Here is a 19906-nt window from a genome sequence, read left to right as displayed (position 1 = left end):
GGTTACGGATTCCTCTGGGTTACCCATAGCAACAACATCACGGTTTAGCATTTTCAATGTGCTTGGCTCAGTCAAGAAACAGTCTAGGGGTTTAGTTTTTTTTGTATACAAAAATACCAAGGAAAAAACAAGGAAAAAATTGGGACTTTGAGTGAGGACAACTGGACTGTGTAATAGATAAATAAATAATTTAATTTGTTAAAAAGAGTCACATATACAAGCGATGAGGACACATACAGAGAAATGGCATACAGGGGATTATAAAATTCACATTAAATAAGAATAAATACAATTTCACATGGATCAAACTAGGATCTCTAAAGGGTATAGCAGATTTAATATGACATCATGCTCCCTGTAGGCTCACAGTCTCTACTTGTATCAGACTTGAAATTACATAAGAGTGATTGTAGGCTCGACGCGTTTCTTGGACCTCCGTCCATTCATCAGGAGCTTAGATATAGGTTGTATATCTGAAACTGGTAATCTAAATTATGACAAAATATAATTAAGATGGGTTTAATTATAATATGTTGAAAAAGGAGAATAAGGAAAAAAAAATGGTAGAAAGAACACTATCTTGAGTGGTATGATATGTTTGAAAAAACACTATCCAATCCCAGAGAGGAATGGCGGGGCCGACCCGGAAAACGTCTGGCCCGGGGCTGAGGCATAAACTACAACCAGCATATGGGGCAGCCGGAATGAGAAGAACCATATGTGTAATGAGAACCAGAATTGCAAAAAACCGCAATCCAAGAATTGGCAGCACTCCAAGAGATGGTAGAAGAGGCACACTGGGACCAAAAAGATAAAAAAATATATATATATATATATATATATATATATATATATATATATATATATATATATATATGTATAGGTATATCAATATATTGGGTAGTTAAAAAGGAAAGTTAATTTCAAAAATTCTCATTTAAGGGAACAAATAGGATAGACCAATTAGCCCAGGAAAAGCTGCCAGGAAATGCAGCCAAGGAAATGCCATCCTAATATAAAGTACCAATAGAGTGAGTAAACTAGTGCAAATAATATGAGAATGAGATAGGCCCAGATAAACACTGGGTTTCAGGTAAAAAGGAAAGTAAAGAGATTATGGTGAAAGTAATACAAAAATGTCCGGAAGGAATTAGCCCAGAAAAAGGTGCCAGGAAATGCAGCCAACCAAAGGTGTAGTGCTCATAGCCGTGCATGCAAGACTGAAAGTAAAGACTGGGTAGAAAAAATATATATGTTACCAAAATTGCAAAGCGATAAAGTGTGGATCAAGATAGAACAATTCCAAAGCTGTCTGTCCAATTCTTGGATTGCGGTTTCTTGCAATTCTGGTTCTCATTACAAAACATGGTTCTTCTTATTCCGGCTGCCCCCTTTCTACCAATTTTTTTTCCTTATTCTCCTTTTTCAACATATTATAATTAAACCCATCTTAATTATATTTTGTCATAATTTAGATTACCAGTTTCAGATATACAACCTATATCTAAGCTCCTGATGAATGGACGGAGGTCCAAGAAACGCATCGAGCCTACAATCACTCTTATGTAATTTCAAGTCTGATACAAGTAGAGACTGTGAGCCTACAGGGAGCATGATGTCATATTAAATCTGCTATACCTTTTAGAGATCCTAGTTTGATCCATGTGAAATTGTATTTATTCTTATTTAATGTGAATTTTATAATCCCCTGTATGCCATTTCTCTGTATGTGTCCTCATCGGTTGTATATGTGACTCTTTTTAACAAATTTAATTATTTATTTATCTATTACACAGTCCAGTTGTCCTCACTCAAAGTCCCAATTTTTTCCTTGGTTTTTGCTTGGTATTTTTGTATATGTATTTAGGGATGGAGGCAACTGGACAGAAAAGGTGGCAGACCATATTTCTTTTCTTTTGTTTTTTTTGTAGTTTTATTTGAGAACTTGGATAGGAGAAGGGATGAGTGGGATACTCCAACTTGAGAATAAACTATGCACAAATTGCTGGGACGTCTAGAGATAACTGAGTGCGGCAAGGCCACTGCTTCACCTTGTCAATAGCAGTGAAGAAGAATTTAATGGACTTGTATCACTCTGTGAATCGCTCTTCAGGGCCCAACTAGGCACCCCCTTTATCCCTATTCTTCAGGGTTCTACACGGCACCCCCTTTACTGTACTTACCTCTGTGTGAGCTAGCTCCTTGATCCCCTGACTTCACTGGAGTGGTCCCCTTCCTGGGCCGACCCTTTGGCAAGTCCCACAGTACTCACAGACACTGTTTTTCCTGGAAGACTCTTCCAGCAACTCCACCGTCAGCTACACTGGATCCTCTGCAGCTCAGCTCCACACCTGGTTCACTAGGCCGACTGCCTAAGACAACCTTCCTCATACTCAGCAGGAGAAGAGACCAGCCATCTGCCTCCTCCTGGGACTCTGCTTCCCGCCAAAGACCCCCTGTCACATGTCCCTCCGGCTTTTATGAGCAATCCCAGGATGCATTGCAAGAATGCCCTCCCACTGGGACTCCCACAAAAGGCAATGTGTCACTGGCTGGGTTTTCTCCACTGTCCAATAAGCTCCCTCATTGTATACAGTGGTTACACTCCCTCAGACCCAGTGAATCACACCTGGAGACATGCAACAGGCAACCTAATAGATCAGGCTCCCCTGATAAGCAGAAGGAGCAATAGATGTTTTTTTTCCTAGCACCTACCTACAATAGGAGGGTGCTACATCAATAATAATAATCAGTTTTCAGGTCACTTTCCTGTCCTCTTCCTCTAGAAGAGGCAGTTCATCTAGATCACAGGTGTCAAACTCCATTTTATCGCGGGCCGCATCAACATAACAGTAGCCTTCAAAGGGCCACTTGTATCTGTAAGACTAGATGTCCAGAGCTAAATCAGATGTCAAGAGTCCTACACCCTCTCTTAAATAACAGTGCACCCCCCCCCCACCATGTGCTGCTGCTGGGAAAAAGCTGGAGGCGGAGCTGGGAAGCAAAAAGTACAGGGTCTGGAGGACCATAGGAGGGCTGGAGTATGCTGAATGCTGAGACCAGGGGAGGCAGAGACTAGAAGGTGTAGCAACTACATAGAGAGGCACAGGATCTGTAGGAGGAATTCTGTCCTCCTCTCTGCTGCCGACTGCTGAGACAAAGGGGGGGGCGGGGGTCTTGCAGCAGCTGCAGGAGAGGTATGAGTGCCACATAAAAATGACCTAGAGGGCCGTATTCAAACTGTGGGCCTTGTGTTTGACACATGTGATATAGATGTTGGTTTAATAGTCAACATGTGCAAGGCTAGTGCTGGGTTTTCTTAAAAAAATTGGGCACAACATCCATCCAAGCCCACTAGTCATCTGATGTGGCTGAAACAGAAGGATAGGCCACCCATGCTCTGCCCTACCACCTCCTTCTCCCTGAGTCTATGGGACAGACTGTCGAACACCCACGGCTTGAAATCCCCCCACACCCCTCTGGCTCCAATAACGGGCAATCCTGACTTCACCCCTGGTCTCCAACCCCACAACTTTGCTTGGTGGACCAATAAAGGCCTTATTCGTATTGCTGATTGTTGTGATAATAGGGGTATCATGTCTAAGGCTTGCTTACAGGAAAAATACCATCTCCCTAACTCTGAATTTTACCGCTATGTACAGCTCACGCATTATTTAAAATCCTTGCAGTCGGTTTTTGATCTTGCTACATCTACCCTCATGGAATATCTTTGTGGGTCCTATGTTAAGCACACAGGGCACATCTCGAAAATCTATGGAATCCTCACCTCCTCCTGGACCAAATTGTTCTATATGCAGAAACAGAATCTCCACTCCACTCACGAACTTGAGGACTGGTTTTGGATGGGCCATTGTGCTTCTAGATCATACATAAACACATCCTTGATAGAGGCTAACTATAAGATACTGATGAGATGGTATATGGTGACGACGGTAATAGCAGAGTATGTTCCAGGGGCTCCGGCTACATGTTTTCGTGGTTGTGGCTTGCAGGGTACGGTTCTACATACGTGGTGGTCCTGCCCTAAAGTTAAGAGATTTTGGATTCGGGTTTATAATTTTTTCTTTAAAGCTTTGCCCAGACACTCCTCTGTGAAGGTGCTGCGCAGGGCCAGGAAACTGGTGGCATTCGTCTTCACAGCTGCCAGATTAGCGGTAGTTAGGTCATGGAGGTCCCCAAACATCCCATTTAATCTTGTAAAAACATAAGCTAACCTGGATTATGCTCAATGAATGCCTCTTGGCCACCCTTCTGGATAGACGACCTCAATTCGACAAAACATGGGAACCTTGGATCCAATATCTATCAGGTCCTTTGTAGCCTGTGTTTGCCTGAGCCCCCTTAGCATAGCAGTATTTACAATGACCCGCTCACTCTTGCACTTCTGCCTCTTTTCTCTCATTTTCTATCTGATGTTCTCCTTTCTCTACTACTTCTCTCTCTCATATTTTCTTCATGTTTTCTCCTTCTTGTTGTTTAGCCATGACAGGGTTAGGGGTCGTTGAACCCCACTGTAGTTATTGCCTTGGCGCTCACCCTTTTGCCCTACGACCCTGCGGTGATTGAAGTTGGGTGGGGAAGGGCCCCTTATGCAGCCGCGCTTCCATCTTGTGGGCCGCATCTCCCTCTCCTCTTCTGAGTTGCTTTGCTTGACGGCCCTGCCTGCCTTACCTGGATACCGGTGTGCCAGCTCCTTTCTACCCTTCTCAACCTTGCCGCGGTGCCGACATGACCCGCGGCAACAAAACCTGGGCGGCAATCGCCAAGTTGGTGACTGGGCACTCTGGGCTTCACGGATCATTACGATGATGGGAACAGTCTTCATAACTAGCCTTGTTGAATGTGTACTGTTGTACTCTCTTTGATTTGATCTTAATGTAATGAGTTTTCTATGTATTGCAACCCCCTTTGTTGTTTGTATTGTTTAAGATCTGCTCTGTTTTACTTGTTTTTGCTCGATTTGGAAAAACCCAATAAAAACGATTGAAAATGAAAAAAAATTAATAAAACTGTATCTTCCCCTCCTTTCATTTTAGGAGTGTCATTCTTACTTTTTATCTGGTGATCCTCCCAGGTCCTCCTCGCCTAGAAGAGCTCAGTTATATCTTGGTTCAAGTAGCGCTGTTGCTTTGAATTAGATAATTCTAGCATAACATGTTTTTAATTTGTGTCACTTCAAATATAATTTTTCACATGCAAAACATGGAAAATGACCATGTAGTTATACAGCTAATTATAAGAACACTACATATGTATACAATGGAAATGAAAAGAGGTGATAATGATTATTATTGTAGAGGTAAGACACATGTGTAGGTGGTATTCAAATTTAATATTGAAATATATGATATATTGAGATATACAGTATTTATAATATAGATGTAATGAACCAAACGAATCCTAAACTACTACCCATCCCCCGCCATAGGATCTAATTCAGTACCATGATTTTTTTCAAAGAATCAAATTATCATGCATCGCCATGTTCAGGAGCAAAGACCATCCATCGCCAGAGGGGAGAAGAGCAGTAGGAGGACTCATTGCCTGCCCAAGAAGACCTGACAAATAGAAGACAGCTGAAAAAAGCTGTACATCCAAAAAAGAAAATTGGGGTGCCCAAATGAAGGGAAGGCACAATGATTGTGCACAGCCTAGAGGTGGGATTTGATTATTAAACACATTTTGATAAGGTCACCAAAGAAAATAAATAAATAAAAGTGTAGCTTTGCCTACAACATTTTATAACACTCTAGAATACACTGAGCTGTCACAAAAGGACAATCTACAATGTTTTTTAATATATGTTTGGTGGCATGGGAGCAGTGGCGTAGCATGGGGGGGCTGGGGGGGCCAGCCGCACCGGGCGCAAAATCTGGGGGGGGCGCATCCTGCGGCCGCCCCTGCCATTTAGGAGCCCGCTCAGCCATTTGCTCAGCCATCCTGAACGGCGGGCGGCAGGAGGCTGATATCAGAGCCAGTACAGCTCCCGATGGAGGGCGGGACTTCAAGTTAACCCGCAGGTGATTGGTTGCTAGCAACCAATCACAAGCTGGTTACCTGGAAAAGTTGTGCAGATCCCGCCCTCCTTCCAGAGCTGCCCTGCTTCTGATGTCAGCTTCATGCTTGCTGCCGTCCATGCGGAGCTGTCCAGCTGCTTCCTGCTCTGTGAGTATCGTGGAGGAAGCTGATGGTGCTGTGAAGAGGGAGCTGAGTACAGGGTGCTGAAGATGGGGGGAGGGCTGAGGACAGGAATCTGGAGATGGGGGGGGGGGGCTGAGGACAGGAATCTGAAGATGGGGGGTGAGAACAGGAATCTGAAGATAGGGGGGGGGAGGGCTGAGAACAGAAATCTGGAGATGGGGGGGTGAGAACAGGAATCTGAAGATGGTGGGGGGCTGAGGATAGGAATCTAAAGATGGGGGGGGGCTGAGGACAGGAATCTGAAGATGGGGGGGAGGGCTGAGAACAGGAATCGGAATCTGGAGATTGGGGGGGGGTGAGAACAGGAATCTGAAGATGGGTGGGGTGAGAACTGGAATCTGAAGATGGGGGGGGCTGAGGACAGGAATCTGAAGATGGGGGGGAGGGCTGAGGACAGGAATCTGAAGATGGGGGGGCGGAGGGCTGAGGACAGGAATCTGAAGATGGGGGGCGGAGGGCTGAGGACAGGAATCTGAAGATGGGGGGGCGGAGGGCTGAGGACAGGAATCTGAAGATGGGGGGGCGGAGGGCTGAGGACAGGAATCTGAAGATGGGGGGGGGCGGAGGGCTGAGGACAGGAATCTGAAGATGGGGGGGGCGGAGGGCTGAGGACAGGAATCTGAAGATGGGGGGGGCGGAGGGCTGAGGACAGGAATCTGAAGATGGGGGGGGGTGGAGGGCTGAGGACAGGAATCTGAAGATGGGGTAAAGCTGAGGACAGGAATGTAGGGGTAGTGGGGGACAGGAATGTAAAGAGGTAGTGGGGGACAGGAATGTAAAGAGGTAGTGGGGGACATAAATGTAAAGGGGTAGTGGGGGACAGGAATGTAAAGAGGTAGTGGGGGACAGGAATGTAAAGAGGTAGTGGGGGACATGGATGTAAAGGGGTAGTGGGGGACAGGAATGTAAAGGGGTAGTGAGGGACAGGAATGTAAAGAGGTACTGGGGATGAGGACATGAATGTAAAGGGGTAGTGGGGGACAGGAATGTAAACGGGTAGTGGGGGACAGGAATGTTAAGGGGTAGTGGGGGACAGGAATGTAAAGGGGTAGTGGAGGACAGGAATGTAAAGGGGTAGTGGGGGGACAGGAATGTAAAGGGGTACTGGGGATGAGGACAGCAATGTAAAGGGGTACTGGGGATGAGGACAGGAATGTAAAGGGGTACTGGGGGACTGGTATGTAAAAGGGTACTGGGGATGAGGACAGGAATGTAAAGGGGTACTGGGGGACTGGTATGTAAAAGGGTACTGGGGATGAGGACAGGAATGTGAAGGGGTACTGGGGATGAGGACAGGGATGTAAAGGGGTAGTGGAGGACAGGAATGTAAAGGGGTAGTGAAGCGGTAGTGGGGGACAGGAATGTAAAGGGGTAGTGGGGACAGGAATGTAACAGGGTAGAGAAGGGGTAGGGGGGACAGGAATGTAAAGGGGTACTGGGGAGACAGAAATGTAAAGGGGTAGTGGGGGACAGGAATGTAAAGGGGTAGTGGAGGAAAGGAATGTAAAGGGGTAGTGAAGGGGTAGTGGGGGACAGGAATGTAAAGGGGTAGTGGGGGACAGAATTGTAAAGGGGTAGTGGGGATGTGGACAGGAATGTAAATGGGTACTGGGGATGAGGAGAGGAATGTAAAGGGGTAGTGGATGAGGACAGGAATGTAAAGGGGTAGGGGATGAGGACAAGAATGTAAAGGGGTACTGGGGATGAGGACAGGAATGTAAAGGGGTACTGGGGATGAGGACAGGAATGTAAAGGGGTAGGGGATGAGGACAGGAATGTAAAGGGGTAGGGGATGAGGACAGGCATGTAAAGGGGTAGTGGATGAGGACAGGCATGTAAAGGGGTAGTGGATGAGGACAGGAATGTAAAGGGGTAGTGGATAAGGACAGGAATGTAAAGGGGTAGGGGATGAGGACAGGAATGTAAAGGGGTAGTGGATGAGGACAGGCATGTAAAGGGGTAGTGGATGAGGACAGGAATGTAAAGGGGTAGTGGATGAGGACAGGCATGTAAAGGGGTAGTGGATGAGGACAGGAATGTAAAGGGGTAGGGGATGAGGACAGGAATGTAAAGGGGTAGGGGATGAGGACAGGAATGTAAAGGGGTAGTGGATGAGGACAGGCATGTAAAGGGGTAGTGGATGAGGACAGGAATGTAAAGGGGTAGTGGATGAGGACAGGCATGTAAAGGGGTAGTGGATGAGGACAGGCATGTAAAGGGGTAGTGGATGAGGACAGGAATGTAAAGGGGTAGTGGATGAGGACAGGAATGTAAAGGGGTAGGGGATGAGGACAGGAATGTAAAGGGGTAGTGGATGAGGACAGGAAAGTAAAGGGGTAGTGGATGAGGACAGGCATGTAAAGGGGTAGTGGATGAGGACAGGAATGTAAAGGGGTAGGGGATTAGGACAGGAATGTAAAGGGGTAGTGGATGCGGACAGGAATGTAAAGGGGTACTGGGGATGAGGACAGGAATGTAAAGGGGTACTGGGGATGAGGACAGGAATGTAAAGGGGTAGTGGATGAGGACAGGAATGTAAAGGGGTAGGGGATGAGGACAGGAATGTAAAGGGGTAGTGGATGCGGACAGGAATGTAAAGGGGTACTGGGGATGAGGACAGGAATGTAAAGGGGTACTGGGGATAAGGACAGGAATGTAAAGGGGTACTGGGGATGAGGACAGGAATGCAGAGGGGGGCTGAGGACAGAAATGTGAAGGAGGAGGGGCATGATATAAAGAGGCACAAGGATAGGAATGTAAAGGGGGGGATATGAAGGTGGGCTGAGGACAGTAATGTGAAGGGGGGGTTGTGATGTGCAGGGGGGACTGAGAACCCTAGTGTAATGACAGGATTGTGATGTGAAGGATATGATTCTAGCTTTATAACATTGCTACCTGTGTTCTGCATGTAGGCAGCCCATTAATTTAATTTTGTGTAATTGTCAGTATAGTAATTAGGTTGGCCAGTGTAGTGGTCAGGTAGGTCTGTGTAATGGTCAAGTAGGTCTCTGTAGTGGTCCGATAGGTCTCTGTAGGTGTCAGTATAGTAATCAGGTAGGTTAGTGCAGGAAACAGGTAGATCTGTGTAGTAGTGGTCAGTATACTTGTCAGGTAGGTTTGTGTAGTGGTCAGATAGGTCTGTGTAGTGGTCAGGAAGGTCCGTGTAGGTGTCAGTATAGTAATTAGGTAGGTCAGTGTAGTGATCAGGTTGGTTAGTGCAAGAATAAGGTAGGTTAGTGTAGGAATAAGATAGGTCAGTGTAGGTGTCTGTGTAATGGTCAGGTAGGTCTGTGTAGGTGTCAGTATAGTAATCCGGTAGGTCAGTGTAGGAAAAAGGTAGGTCTGTGTAGTGGTCAGCTAGGTCAGTGTTGGTGTCAGTGTAGTGTTCTTTGTAGTGGTCTAGTAGATTTGTGTAGGGGGCGCAAATTACTTACCTTGCCCCCGGCGCTGACAACCCACGCTACGCCACTGCATGGGAGTATTCTTGACATGGTAAATCTTTTTACATTCTATAATTTCAGAAAAATGTGGGATTCATAATGGATCCTTCCTGGTACACAAGGAATGTGTCTGTGCCATTTTTCTGTTTGTAGAGGGCATGCTTGTTGTACATTACGATATGAAATTTTGGACCCGTGTACTGGTGTGGGCTCTAAGCTATAGAGGTACCACACCCCATAAAGCTGTAAAGAAATATCACCTAAAAATAACAGACAGATTTCTAAGGTACCCAAAGACTACAGCTTACATTGTAATAAAATACACACATTTAATAATATCATTTTTGTAAAAAAAAAGAATAATATGATTTAACCCTTTCGCTGCCAAAGTGATTTTTTTTTTTTTTTTTTTGCGTGTTTTTTTTTTTTTTGCACACATTTAAAAAATAATTTAAGGCCTAAACATTATGTAAAATCCCCATAATATGATATGTTTTCTAAAAGCAGACACCCTAGAAAATAAAATAGTAGTAGTTCCAATTTTTTATGCCACATGATAGTAGCGCAAAAGTTTATGACAAATGTAAGAAAGAAAGAAAGAAGGAAAGAAAGAAAGAAAGAAAGAAAGAAAGAAAGAAAGAAAGAAAGAAAGAAAGAAAGGTGGAGAAAGAAAGAAAGAAAGAAAGAAAGAAAGAAAGAAAGAAAGAAAGAAAGAAAGAAAGAAAGAAAGAAAGAAAGAAAGAGACAGAAGAAGAAAGAAAAGAAAGAAAGAGAGATGGAGGGAGAGGGAGGGGTGGAGAAAAAAAGAAAGAGGAATGGAGGGACAAAGAAAGAAATAAGGGGGAAAAGAGGGATGGAGGGAGAGAAAAAGAAAGAGAGAAGGAAAGAAAAGTCCATGACATGATAGCGATTTACAAATACCTCAATAGTGATCCCAGCATAGGAAAAAAGCTATTCAGTCTCAGAGAGTGTAAGAGGACACGGGGCCACACAATGAGATTGGAGGAGAAGGGGTTTAACCCTAAGCTGTGTAGGGGGTTTTTCACTGTCAGGGCGGTAAGAATGTGGAATATTGATATTTATAAAAGACTCCTGGAAGTGCATCCTAAAGAACACAATGTACAGGGATATGGGAAATGATTATTGTCACTGACACACATACACCTACACTGAACTATTGTCTTTATTCAACCTCAACTATGTTACTATGTAAAAGAAGGGGAAAAAAAGGACGTAGGGAGAGAGAAAAAAAAAAGAATGAAAGAGGGATGGAGGAAGAGAAAAAGAAAGAAAGGTGAAAGGAGAGAGAAAATAAAAGAAAGAGAGATGGAGGGAGAGAGAAAGAGGGAGGGAGAGAGGAAGAAAGAAGAATGGAAGGAGAGAGAAAAAATAAAGAGGGAAGGGGGAGAGAGAAAGAAAGAAAAGTAGAAAGAGGAATGGAGGGAGAGAGAAAGACGGAGGGATTGAGAAAGAAAGAAGGATGGAGGGAGAGAGAAAAAATAAAGAGGGAAGGGGGAGAGAGAAAGAAAGAAAAGGAGAAAGAGGAATGGAGGGAGAGAGAAAGAGGGAGGGATTGAGAAAGAAAGAAGGATGGAGGGAGAGAGAAAAAATAAAGAGGGAAGGGGGAGAGAGAAAGAAAGAAAAGTAGAAAGAGGAATGGAGGGAGAGAGAAAGAGGGAGGGATTGAGAAAGAAAGAAGGATGGAGGGAGAGAGAAAAAATAAAGAGGGAAGGGGGAGAGAGAAAGAAAGAAAAGGAGAAAGAGGAATGGAGGGAGAGATAAAGAGGGAGGGATTGAGAAAGAAAGAAGGATGGAGGGAGAGATAGAGAAAAAATAAAGAGGGAAGGGGGAGAGAGAAAGAAAGAAAATGAGAAAGAGGAATGGAGGGAGAGATAAAGAGGGAGGGGTTGAGAAAGAAAGAAGGATGGAGGGAGATAGAAAAAAATAAAGAGGGAAGGGTGAGGTGGGAAAGAAAGAAAAAGGTGTAGAAGGAGGCAGAAAGAAAAAAAGAGAGGGGGAGAGCTCTGGGTTCCATGTGAAGTGATTGCCCCGGCTGCCTACTAAACACAGGTTTGGCGGTGACACATTTTGCTCTTTGCAGAGAGTGAGATTCTAGAACTCTTTGGCCATAACAAATTGTGTTCTACCTCACCTCTATCACTTGCAGCTTCTTTCCACAGCAGCCCCATGCCACAACACAGGCAGTAATGGACAGTGCACCCATTGGCTAAGATGTGGTTCAGCCTGCCTGCTGCTCCCTCCTTAGCCAGTAGCTGGCTGAAGTGTTCTCTTACATCCCTCCCTCTCCCAGTCCAGACTCCCATCCCCCAGCTTACTATGTGGGCGGCCTGGGATGACACCTTTTTGCCAATCATCTGACCATGCTCACACTGCACCAGGTGACGGCGGAGCGGTGCAGCTTTTTATGGGAGGATCAGACCCCTGGCCCAGTCTGCCTGGGACAAAGCCTATTTTCCAGGATTCTGCCTGGGACAGGCTCAGACCGGGACATGAGTCTGAATTCCATGAATGTCCCGGGCAAATTGGGACTGTTGGCAACAATGGGTGGTGTGTGCTGTATAAAAACACAGCATGTCGCACTGCACTGTGGATGAATTGTCATCTTTGTGACATTTCAATAAAGTAAAAATAATTCAAGCAAAGTGTGGTGTGTTGTAATGACAAAATGCATCTCTTGCTTACAATGTGCGCCAGTTAGGATCTTACCCCCTTAATGACAAGGCTATTTTTTGTGATTCGGCACTGCATCATTTTTACTGACAATTAAGCGGTCGTACAACGCTGTACTCAAATAAAATTTATGTCATTTTTTTTCCCACAAATAGAGCTTTCTTTTGGTGGTATTTGATCACCTGTGCGATTTTTATTTTTTGCACTATAAATAAAAGAATAGCGACATCTCTGAAAAAAAAACAATATTTTTCACATTCTGCTATATAACATTCCCAATAAAAAAATGTAAAAATCAAATTTTTTAACATTTTAGGCCAATTTGTATTCTGCTACATATTTTTGGTAAAAATCCCAATAAGTATATTTTGATTGGTTTGCGCAAAAGTTATCGCGTCTACAAACTAGGGGTAAGATTTGTCATTTTTATTTATTTACTTTTTTTACTAGTAATGGCGGCGATCTGCGATTTTTAGTGGGACTGCGACATTGCGGCGGACAGATCGGACCCCTAACTGACATTTTTTACACTTTAGGGGGGACCAGTGACATTACTACAGTAATCAGTGCTAAAAATATGCACTGTTACTGTACTAATGACACTGGCAGGAAAGGGGTTAACCCTGTGGGTGATCAAAGGGTGAAAGCGTTTCCCGGGACAGTCAGGGCTAGTGCATTCCACAATGGATAGCCTCTGAACTGTCCCGGGTCGCACTTACCTTTTAGAAGAAAAACTTACCTTGAAAATGTCTTCTCCAGAGCTGCCATCTCGGATGTGGGCAGCTGAAGCCAGCGCGATCCTCTTCTGTGTCCTCTTCTCCCAAAATGCGCCTGCACCGGCCCCGCTCGTCACTTCCGGTGCAGGCGCGTCATCCCTCCACAGCTTCTGGGCAAGCTGGGAAGCTGTTTAGCATAGAATGAGGCGCCGCACCGGAAGTGACTCCGCCTAATCGCGTCATTTCCGGGCCTGCAAATAACGCGACATTTCGTCCCTAGGCGATTCGCAAGGATGGGACTTAAAAAAATGGGTGGAACTCCGCTTTAAGTGTATGCCTAGGGGGTGTTTACTAACTGTGAGGGGGGATGGGCTTGTGGAATCAACAAAGAGAACTGTGATCCTAAATAGAAGGAACACAGGCGCTCTGTATTGATTACTGAGAGAATAATGGTCTCCTGTGTTTACAACAGCAGACCGCCGTTCCCTCTCCACAGGGAACGATCGTGGGTGGCCGGTGGGAATCGCGGCCGCCGGCCCGGTGAGTCAGCTTCCCCGCTGGCTAATGTGGGCGCGTGTCCCCAGGAGCACTCCTGTGAACTGCCGTACAGGTACGGCGGTTCGGGCAGACTAGCCAGCATGTCAGTCAGGGGTCCGATCTGTCCGCCACAATGTCGCAGTCCGACAAGAAATCGCAGGATTGCCAACATTACTAGTAAAAAAAAACAAAAAAAAACAAACAAAATGACATAAATCTTTCCCTTAGTTAGTAAACGCAATAACTTTTGCGCAAACCAATCAAAATACGCTTATTGCGATTTTTTTTTACCAAAAATATGTAGCAGAAACCAAATTTGCCTAAAATGTTAATTAAAAATTGATTTTTAAATATTTTTTGGGGGGGAATGTTATATAACAGAATGCGAAAAAGTTTTTTTATTTTTTTTAAATTGTTGCTCTTTTTTTGTTTATAGCGCAAAAAATAAAAATCGCAGAGGTGATCAAATACCACCAAAAGAAAGCTCTATTTGTGGGGGAAAAAGGAACGTCCATTTTATTTGGGTACAGCGTCGCATGACCACGCAATTTTCAGTTAAAATAACGCAGTGCCGAATCGCAAAATAGGGCCTGGTCATTAAGGGGGAAAATCTTTCCGGTATTAAAGTAGTTAACCGCTTGCCCACCGCCGCACGACTATTTACGTCGGCAGTCAGCCCATCACAGGCAAAGCGACGTAGGGTTTCATCGCTAGCCTGTGAGGCTCTATGGAGCGAGCGCGCGTCACCGAAGGAGCGCTCCCACGCGGTCACGGAGCCCCTCCCCCCGCGCGCGTGTGAGCGGCAGACCCGATGTCCGCCGAGCACTCGCGATCGTCCGTTACACCGGGAGAAAGGCAGGCGGCTAATGTAAACAAAGCCGCCTGTCATTCTTCCCTGTGTAAGAATGGAGATCATACGGTTCTACTATGTAGGACCGTTGATCTCTGTTCTTATACCTCAAGCCACAGCCAATCACAGTTAGAATCACGCCCCTAGGGACACACATAACCCCTATCTCTCCAATAAAGTTAACTCCTTCACTGCCAGTGTCATTTTTACAGTAACAGTGCATATGTATAGCATGTATAGCACTGATTACTGTAGTAATGTCACTGGTAACCCCGAAAGTGTCAAAAATGTCAGTCAAGGGTCCGATCTGTCCGCCGCAATGTCGCAGTACCGCAAAAAAAATCGCAGATCGCCGCCATTACTCGTTAAAAAAAAAAAAACAACAAAAATGACAAAAATCTTTCCCTTAGTTAACGCAATAACTTTTGCGCAAACCAATCAAAATACGCTTTTTGTGATTTTTTTTTTACCAAAAATATGTAGCAGAAAACAAATTGGCCTAAAATGTTAAAAAATTTTGATTTTTACCTTTTTATTGGGGGGAATTTCATATAAAAAAATGTGAAAAATATTGTTATTTTTGCAAAATTGTCGCTATTTTTTTGTTTATAGCGCATGATAAAAAAATCGCACAGGTGATCAAATACCACCAAAATAAAGCTCTGTTTGTGGGGAAAAAAGGACGTCAAATTTGTTTAGGTACAGCGTCGCACGACCGCGCAATTGTCCGTTAAAGTCACGCAGTGCCGAATCGCAAAATAGGCTCTGGTCAGGAAGGGGGTAAAATCTTCCGGGGCTTAAGTGGTTAAAAGGGGATAAATCCTTCTGGTCTTAAAGTGGTTAATCAGACACAGAACCTGTGTGATGAATGTGTGTCCTGGTGTAAAGGGATGAGGCGGCAGTATACGGCGTATAACACGCTTTATATTACACATCACATGCCATTTCCCTCCATTGCTATGTTCTGCAGTCATTTGTGAAGGAATGTTATGGCAGGCCATGATTCTCTATTGAATTCATCTTTATTCTTTGTATTTTCACACAGCCATGTTGGTTCTTCTACACAATAGGAGGCAGCCATGATGGGCCCGCCGTGTCTGGTCACGTGACCCTCTGAGACGCCCTGCAGCACCAGCACAGTCGGTGACCTGGCTCAACTCCGCAGCCGTGACGTCAGCCCGTCCCGGCCCCGCCCCTTCAATCACACGCTTCCTTTTTTTTTTTATCTTTCACCTCCCTGCTTTTAACAGGCGGCCACGCCCCCTCGTGTTATTGTCACCTGAGAGCAGCCAATCGCGGGCCGCAAGCGCTTTTTTCCTCGGCGCTTGGCGCGACCAATCGGCCGCCGGCTCGGTCCGTAGGGGGCGGGGACTAGGGGCGTGTCCTGCCGGGTCGGGAAACAAAGAAGAAAAATAGAGGGAGTGTGAAGGAAGAGAAAAGTGGAGCGGGCGGGCGGCCTGTGCTGTGCCTGGGGAACCCGCGGGCCGGTGCGGGCGGGCAGGTCGATGAGGTGATTTAGAGCCGTCGGGAGAAGCCGCTCTCACATCGCCATGCCGAGCGGAGGGGTGAGCGCGGCCTCCTGGAGCCCCGAGCTGGAGGAGATCCGGGTGAGGCTGGCGGCGATGGGCCCGGAGGAGGAGGAGGACGACAGGCCGGGTGAGGACGGGGTGCCGTCAGCCGTGCGAAGGAAGAGCGTCAACACCAACGAGCTGGTCCCGGTACCGAGCTCCGAGCATGTGGCCGAGATCGTGGGCCGGCAGGGTGAGTGTATGGGGGAGGGGAGGATATTGAATGAACGGGCCCGATAGGTGTGATTACAGGAGCAGGGGGATAAGATGACACTGTCCTTCCCCTCTAGGGGGCAGTGAGGAGAGTCAGGGGAGGGGTAGGTGTGTGAGAAGCATGGGGGGGGGAGGGGTATTTGGGGGGCTTGTGAATGAAGTTGGGGGTGGGGTGAAGATATCAGTCCTGTACAATGTGTCACTATGATGTCATTGTACTGCTGCGATTCTATATGACGTCTGTCACTATGTCATTGTGCCGCTCCGATCCTGTACAATGTGTCACTATGATGTCATCGTACCGCTGCGATCCTGTACAATGTGTCACTATGATGTCATTGTGCTGCTGCGATCCTTTACAATGTGTCACTATGATGTCATCGTACCGCTGCGATCCTGTACAATGTGTCACTATGATGTCATCGTACCGCTGCGACTGCGGTCCTTTGCAACGTCGTCCATACGATGTCATTGTACGGCTGTGACTGCGATCCTGTATGACGTCTGTCACTATGATGTCATCGTACCGCTGTGACTGTGATGTCATCGTATCGCCGTGACTGCGATCCTGTCCGACGTCTGTCACTATGATGTCATCGTACGGCTGTGACTGCCTTCCTGTGCAACGTCTGTCACTATGATGTCATTGTGCCGCTGTGACCCTGTACAATGTGTCACTATGATGTCATCGTGCGGCTGTGACTGCGATCCTTTGCAACGCCTGTCACTATGATGTCATTGTGTGGCCGTGACTGCGACCCTGTACGACGTTTGTCACTATGTCATTGTACGGCTGTGACTGCGATCCTGTGTGACATCTGTCACTATGATGTCGTCGTACGTCTGTGACTGCGATCCTGTGTGACGTCTGTCACTATGTCGTCGTACGTCTGTGACTGCGATCCTGTGTGACGTCTGTCACTATGATGTCATTGTGCCGCTGCGATCCTGTACAATGTGTCACTATGATGTCATCGTACCGCTGTGACTGTGATTCGGTACGAAGTCTCACTATGTCATCGCATGGCTGTGACTGCGATTCGGTACAATGTCACTGTGATGTCATCGTACGGCTATGACTGCGATTCTGTACAATGTGTCACTATGATGTCATCGTACCGCTGCGACTGCGGTCCTTTGCAACGTCGTCCCTACGATGTCATTGCACGGCTGTGACTGCGATTCGGTACAATGTCACTGTGATGTCATCGTATCGCCGTGACTGCGATCCTGTCCAACGTCTGTCACTATGATGTCATCGTACGGCTGTGACTGCCTTCCTGTGCAACGTCTGTCACTATGATGTCATTGTGCCGCTGTGACCCTGTACAATGTGTCACTATGATGTCATCGTGCGGCTGTGACTGCGATCCTTTGCAACGCCTGTCACTATGTTAGTTTGCGGCCGTGACTGCGATCCTGTGACGTCTGTCACTATGATGTCATCGTACCGCTGTGACTGCGATCCTGTACAATGTCTGTCACTATGATGTCATCGTACGGCCGTGACTGCGATCTTGTGCGACATCTGTCACTGTCATTGTACGGCTGTGACTGCGACCCTGTACGATGTCTGTCACTATGATGTCATCGTACGGCTGTGACTGATTGTGTACGACATCTGCTCTCCCATCACTGTGTGCCAGCCATTGTCTCTGGTCACCACCACAGCAGTACACCAGACCAGTGCTACCAGCCGCAGTGTCCCCACTGATCGCCACTGCAATGCTCCCCTCCGACCCCCCCGCAGCAAGCCACAGTGTGTGTGTCCCTCACCAACGACCGCTGCCGCAACAAGCAGCAGTGTCCCCCCCCCCCCCCCCATCGCCACCGCAGCATTAGTGTCACCAGACCAGTGCTGCCATCCGAAATGTCCCCACCAATCTCCATCACAGCAGTCCAATGCCACCAGACCAGTGCTGTCAGACCCACCGCCCCCCCCCCCCCCCCCCCCCGCCGCTTCAGTGTGACCACCTTCAATCGCCGCCACAGTGTCGTTCCCATTCCTGATCAATGCTGTCAGTGTCCCCTGATCGTAGCCACAGTGTAGTCAGCCCCCCCCCCCCCCCATTACCGCTGCAATGAGCCACAGTGTAATGCAAACCTCCCCCCAACCCCCCCCCCCATTACCACTGCAACAAGCCACGGTGTCCCCACTCTAATCACAACACAACGAGCCGCAGTGTGATGCAATCCCCCCCCCCCAAACGATCACTGCCACAGTGTTCCCCAATCACCGGCGCAGTAAGCCACAATGTCTCATGGTCACCACCACAGTGTCCCTTAATCACAGCCACAATGTTTCCCAATCAATGCCACAATGTGCCAGTGTCCCCCCCCCCCCCCCAATCTCAGCCACAGTGTTCCCCAATCACCGCTGCAACAAGCCAGTGTCTCCTGGTCACCACCAGTGTGTTTGTCCCTCGATCGCAGCCACTTTGTTCTCCAATCACCGCCGCAACGAGCCACAGTGTCCCGCTACACCCCCGCCTGTTGTTGCCACAGAAACGAGCCAGTGTGATGCCCCCACCCCACTACAGCCACAATGAGCCATTTTCCTCCGATCAATACCACAATGAGCCAGTGTCTCCTGATTGCCACCAGTGTCCCTTGGTCATGGTCACAGCCCCAATGAGCCTCAGTATCCCACAATCTGAAGATAGAAGCAGACTGCCTGTCCGTTTTTCATCCGATCCTCCAGACTGATAGAAAATATGGTTTCCATCCATCTGGATTTCACGGATCGGATAGCAATGGGTGTCAGCGGACATTTCACCACTGACATCTGCTGCTCCATAGAGGTGCATGGAGGGTCTGACCAGGCCCACCTGAAAAACTGACAGATGGATCGGAAAGCCTGTGTGAAAGTGGCCTTAAATGTGTCACACGCGGTATCATCGTACTCGGGAGACATGGCAGAATGAGATTTGGGGTATAGTTCTCTGTGTGTGAGAGAAATGTCCTATTGCCAGCTTTGTGTACCAAAAATACATTTATTTTCTTTCTGCATTTTCCAAAAAAAATTCTTCGAAAGACTCCCCATGCCTGTTACAAAATACCTTTTGGAGTGTTTTTGCTTTCCTAAATGTGGTCATTTTTTTGGGTGTCTCTATTGTCCTATTGCTCCCAGGCCTCCAGAAATGTGATGGTAGTCGGGAAATTAGATGAGTAATGTATGCCCCTAAAGTGTGGCATGACTGAGTAATTGTCATTCAAAGTGCAACGGTGGTGAAAGCTGAAAATTAGTCTGGGCGGGAAGGGGGTGAAAGTGTCCAGTCCTGGGGGTGATTAAATGGAACCATGCCAAACCTTGCTGGGTGGTTTACCTTTAAAAGCCAGGCGGTGAGGAAGTGACGGATCACCTCACAGATGTCCTCACCTGTCACAGCTGAGAACAAGCCCTTAAGCCTCATACACACGCACTGATTGTAGGCCGTAAATTTTCGGCCAACGTCCGATCAGCCGATTGTCGGCTTGTTAGTATGATGCTTCCGACAACCGACTGCGACTTTTCGGCCGAACAAAATCTGGTGTGCATGCTATAAAATTTTTGTTGCCCGTCAACAGAACGGCCGATTGTTCCTCAGTCAGTACAGATTTCGGCAGACAAAAATCAGATGAGCAAGACTGGGCATGCTCAGAGAAGAAAAAACACACGGAAAGTAAACC

At 46.8% G+C, this 19906-nt stretch overlaps 1 protein-coding gene across 1 annotated transcript in view; it reads left to right on the top strand.

Moving 5' to 3' along the window:
• Positions 1-15827: 15827 nt before the first annotated feature.
• Positions 15828-19906, top strand: part of MEX3C (mex-3 RNA binding family member C) — a 28399-nt gene continuing 24320 nt past the window's right edge. Inside the window, exon 1 of the mRNA XM_082243774.1 lies at positions 15828-16217. Coding sequence (XP_082099900.1) covers positions 16007-16217 — 211 coding nt within the window. The 5' untranslated portion in view covers positions 15828-16006. The remainder of the gene's footprint in view (positions 16218-19906) is intronic.

This window comes from Pelophylax lessonae (assembly GCF_965119305.1).
Source record: "Pelophylax lessonae genome assembly, chromosome: 1".
NCBI classification, from domain to species: domain Eukaryota; kingdom Metazoa; phylum Chordata; class Amphibia; order Anura; family Ranidae; genus Pelophylax; species Pelophylax lessonae.
The sequence above is the reverse complement of the archived record's forward strand: the minus strand, read 5'-3'. Positions and strand labels throughout refer to the sequence as shown.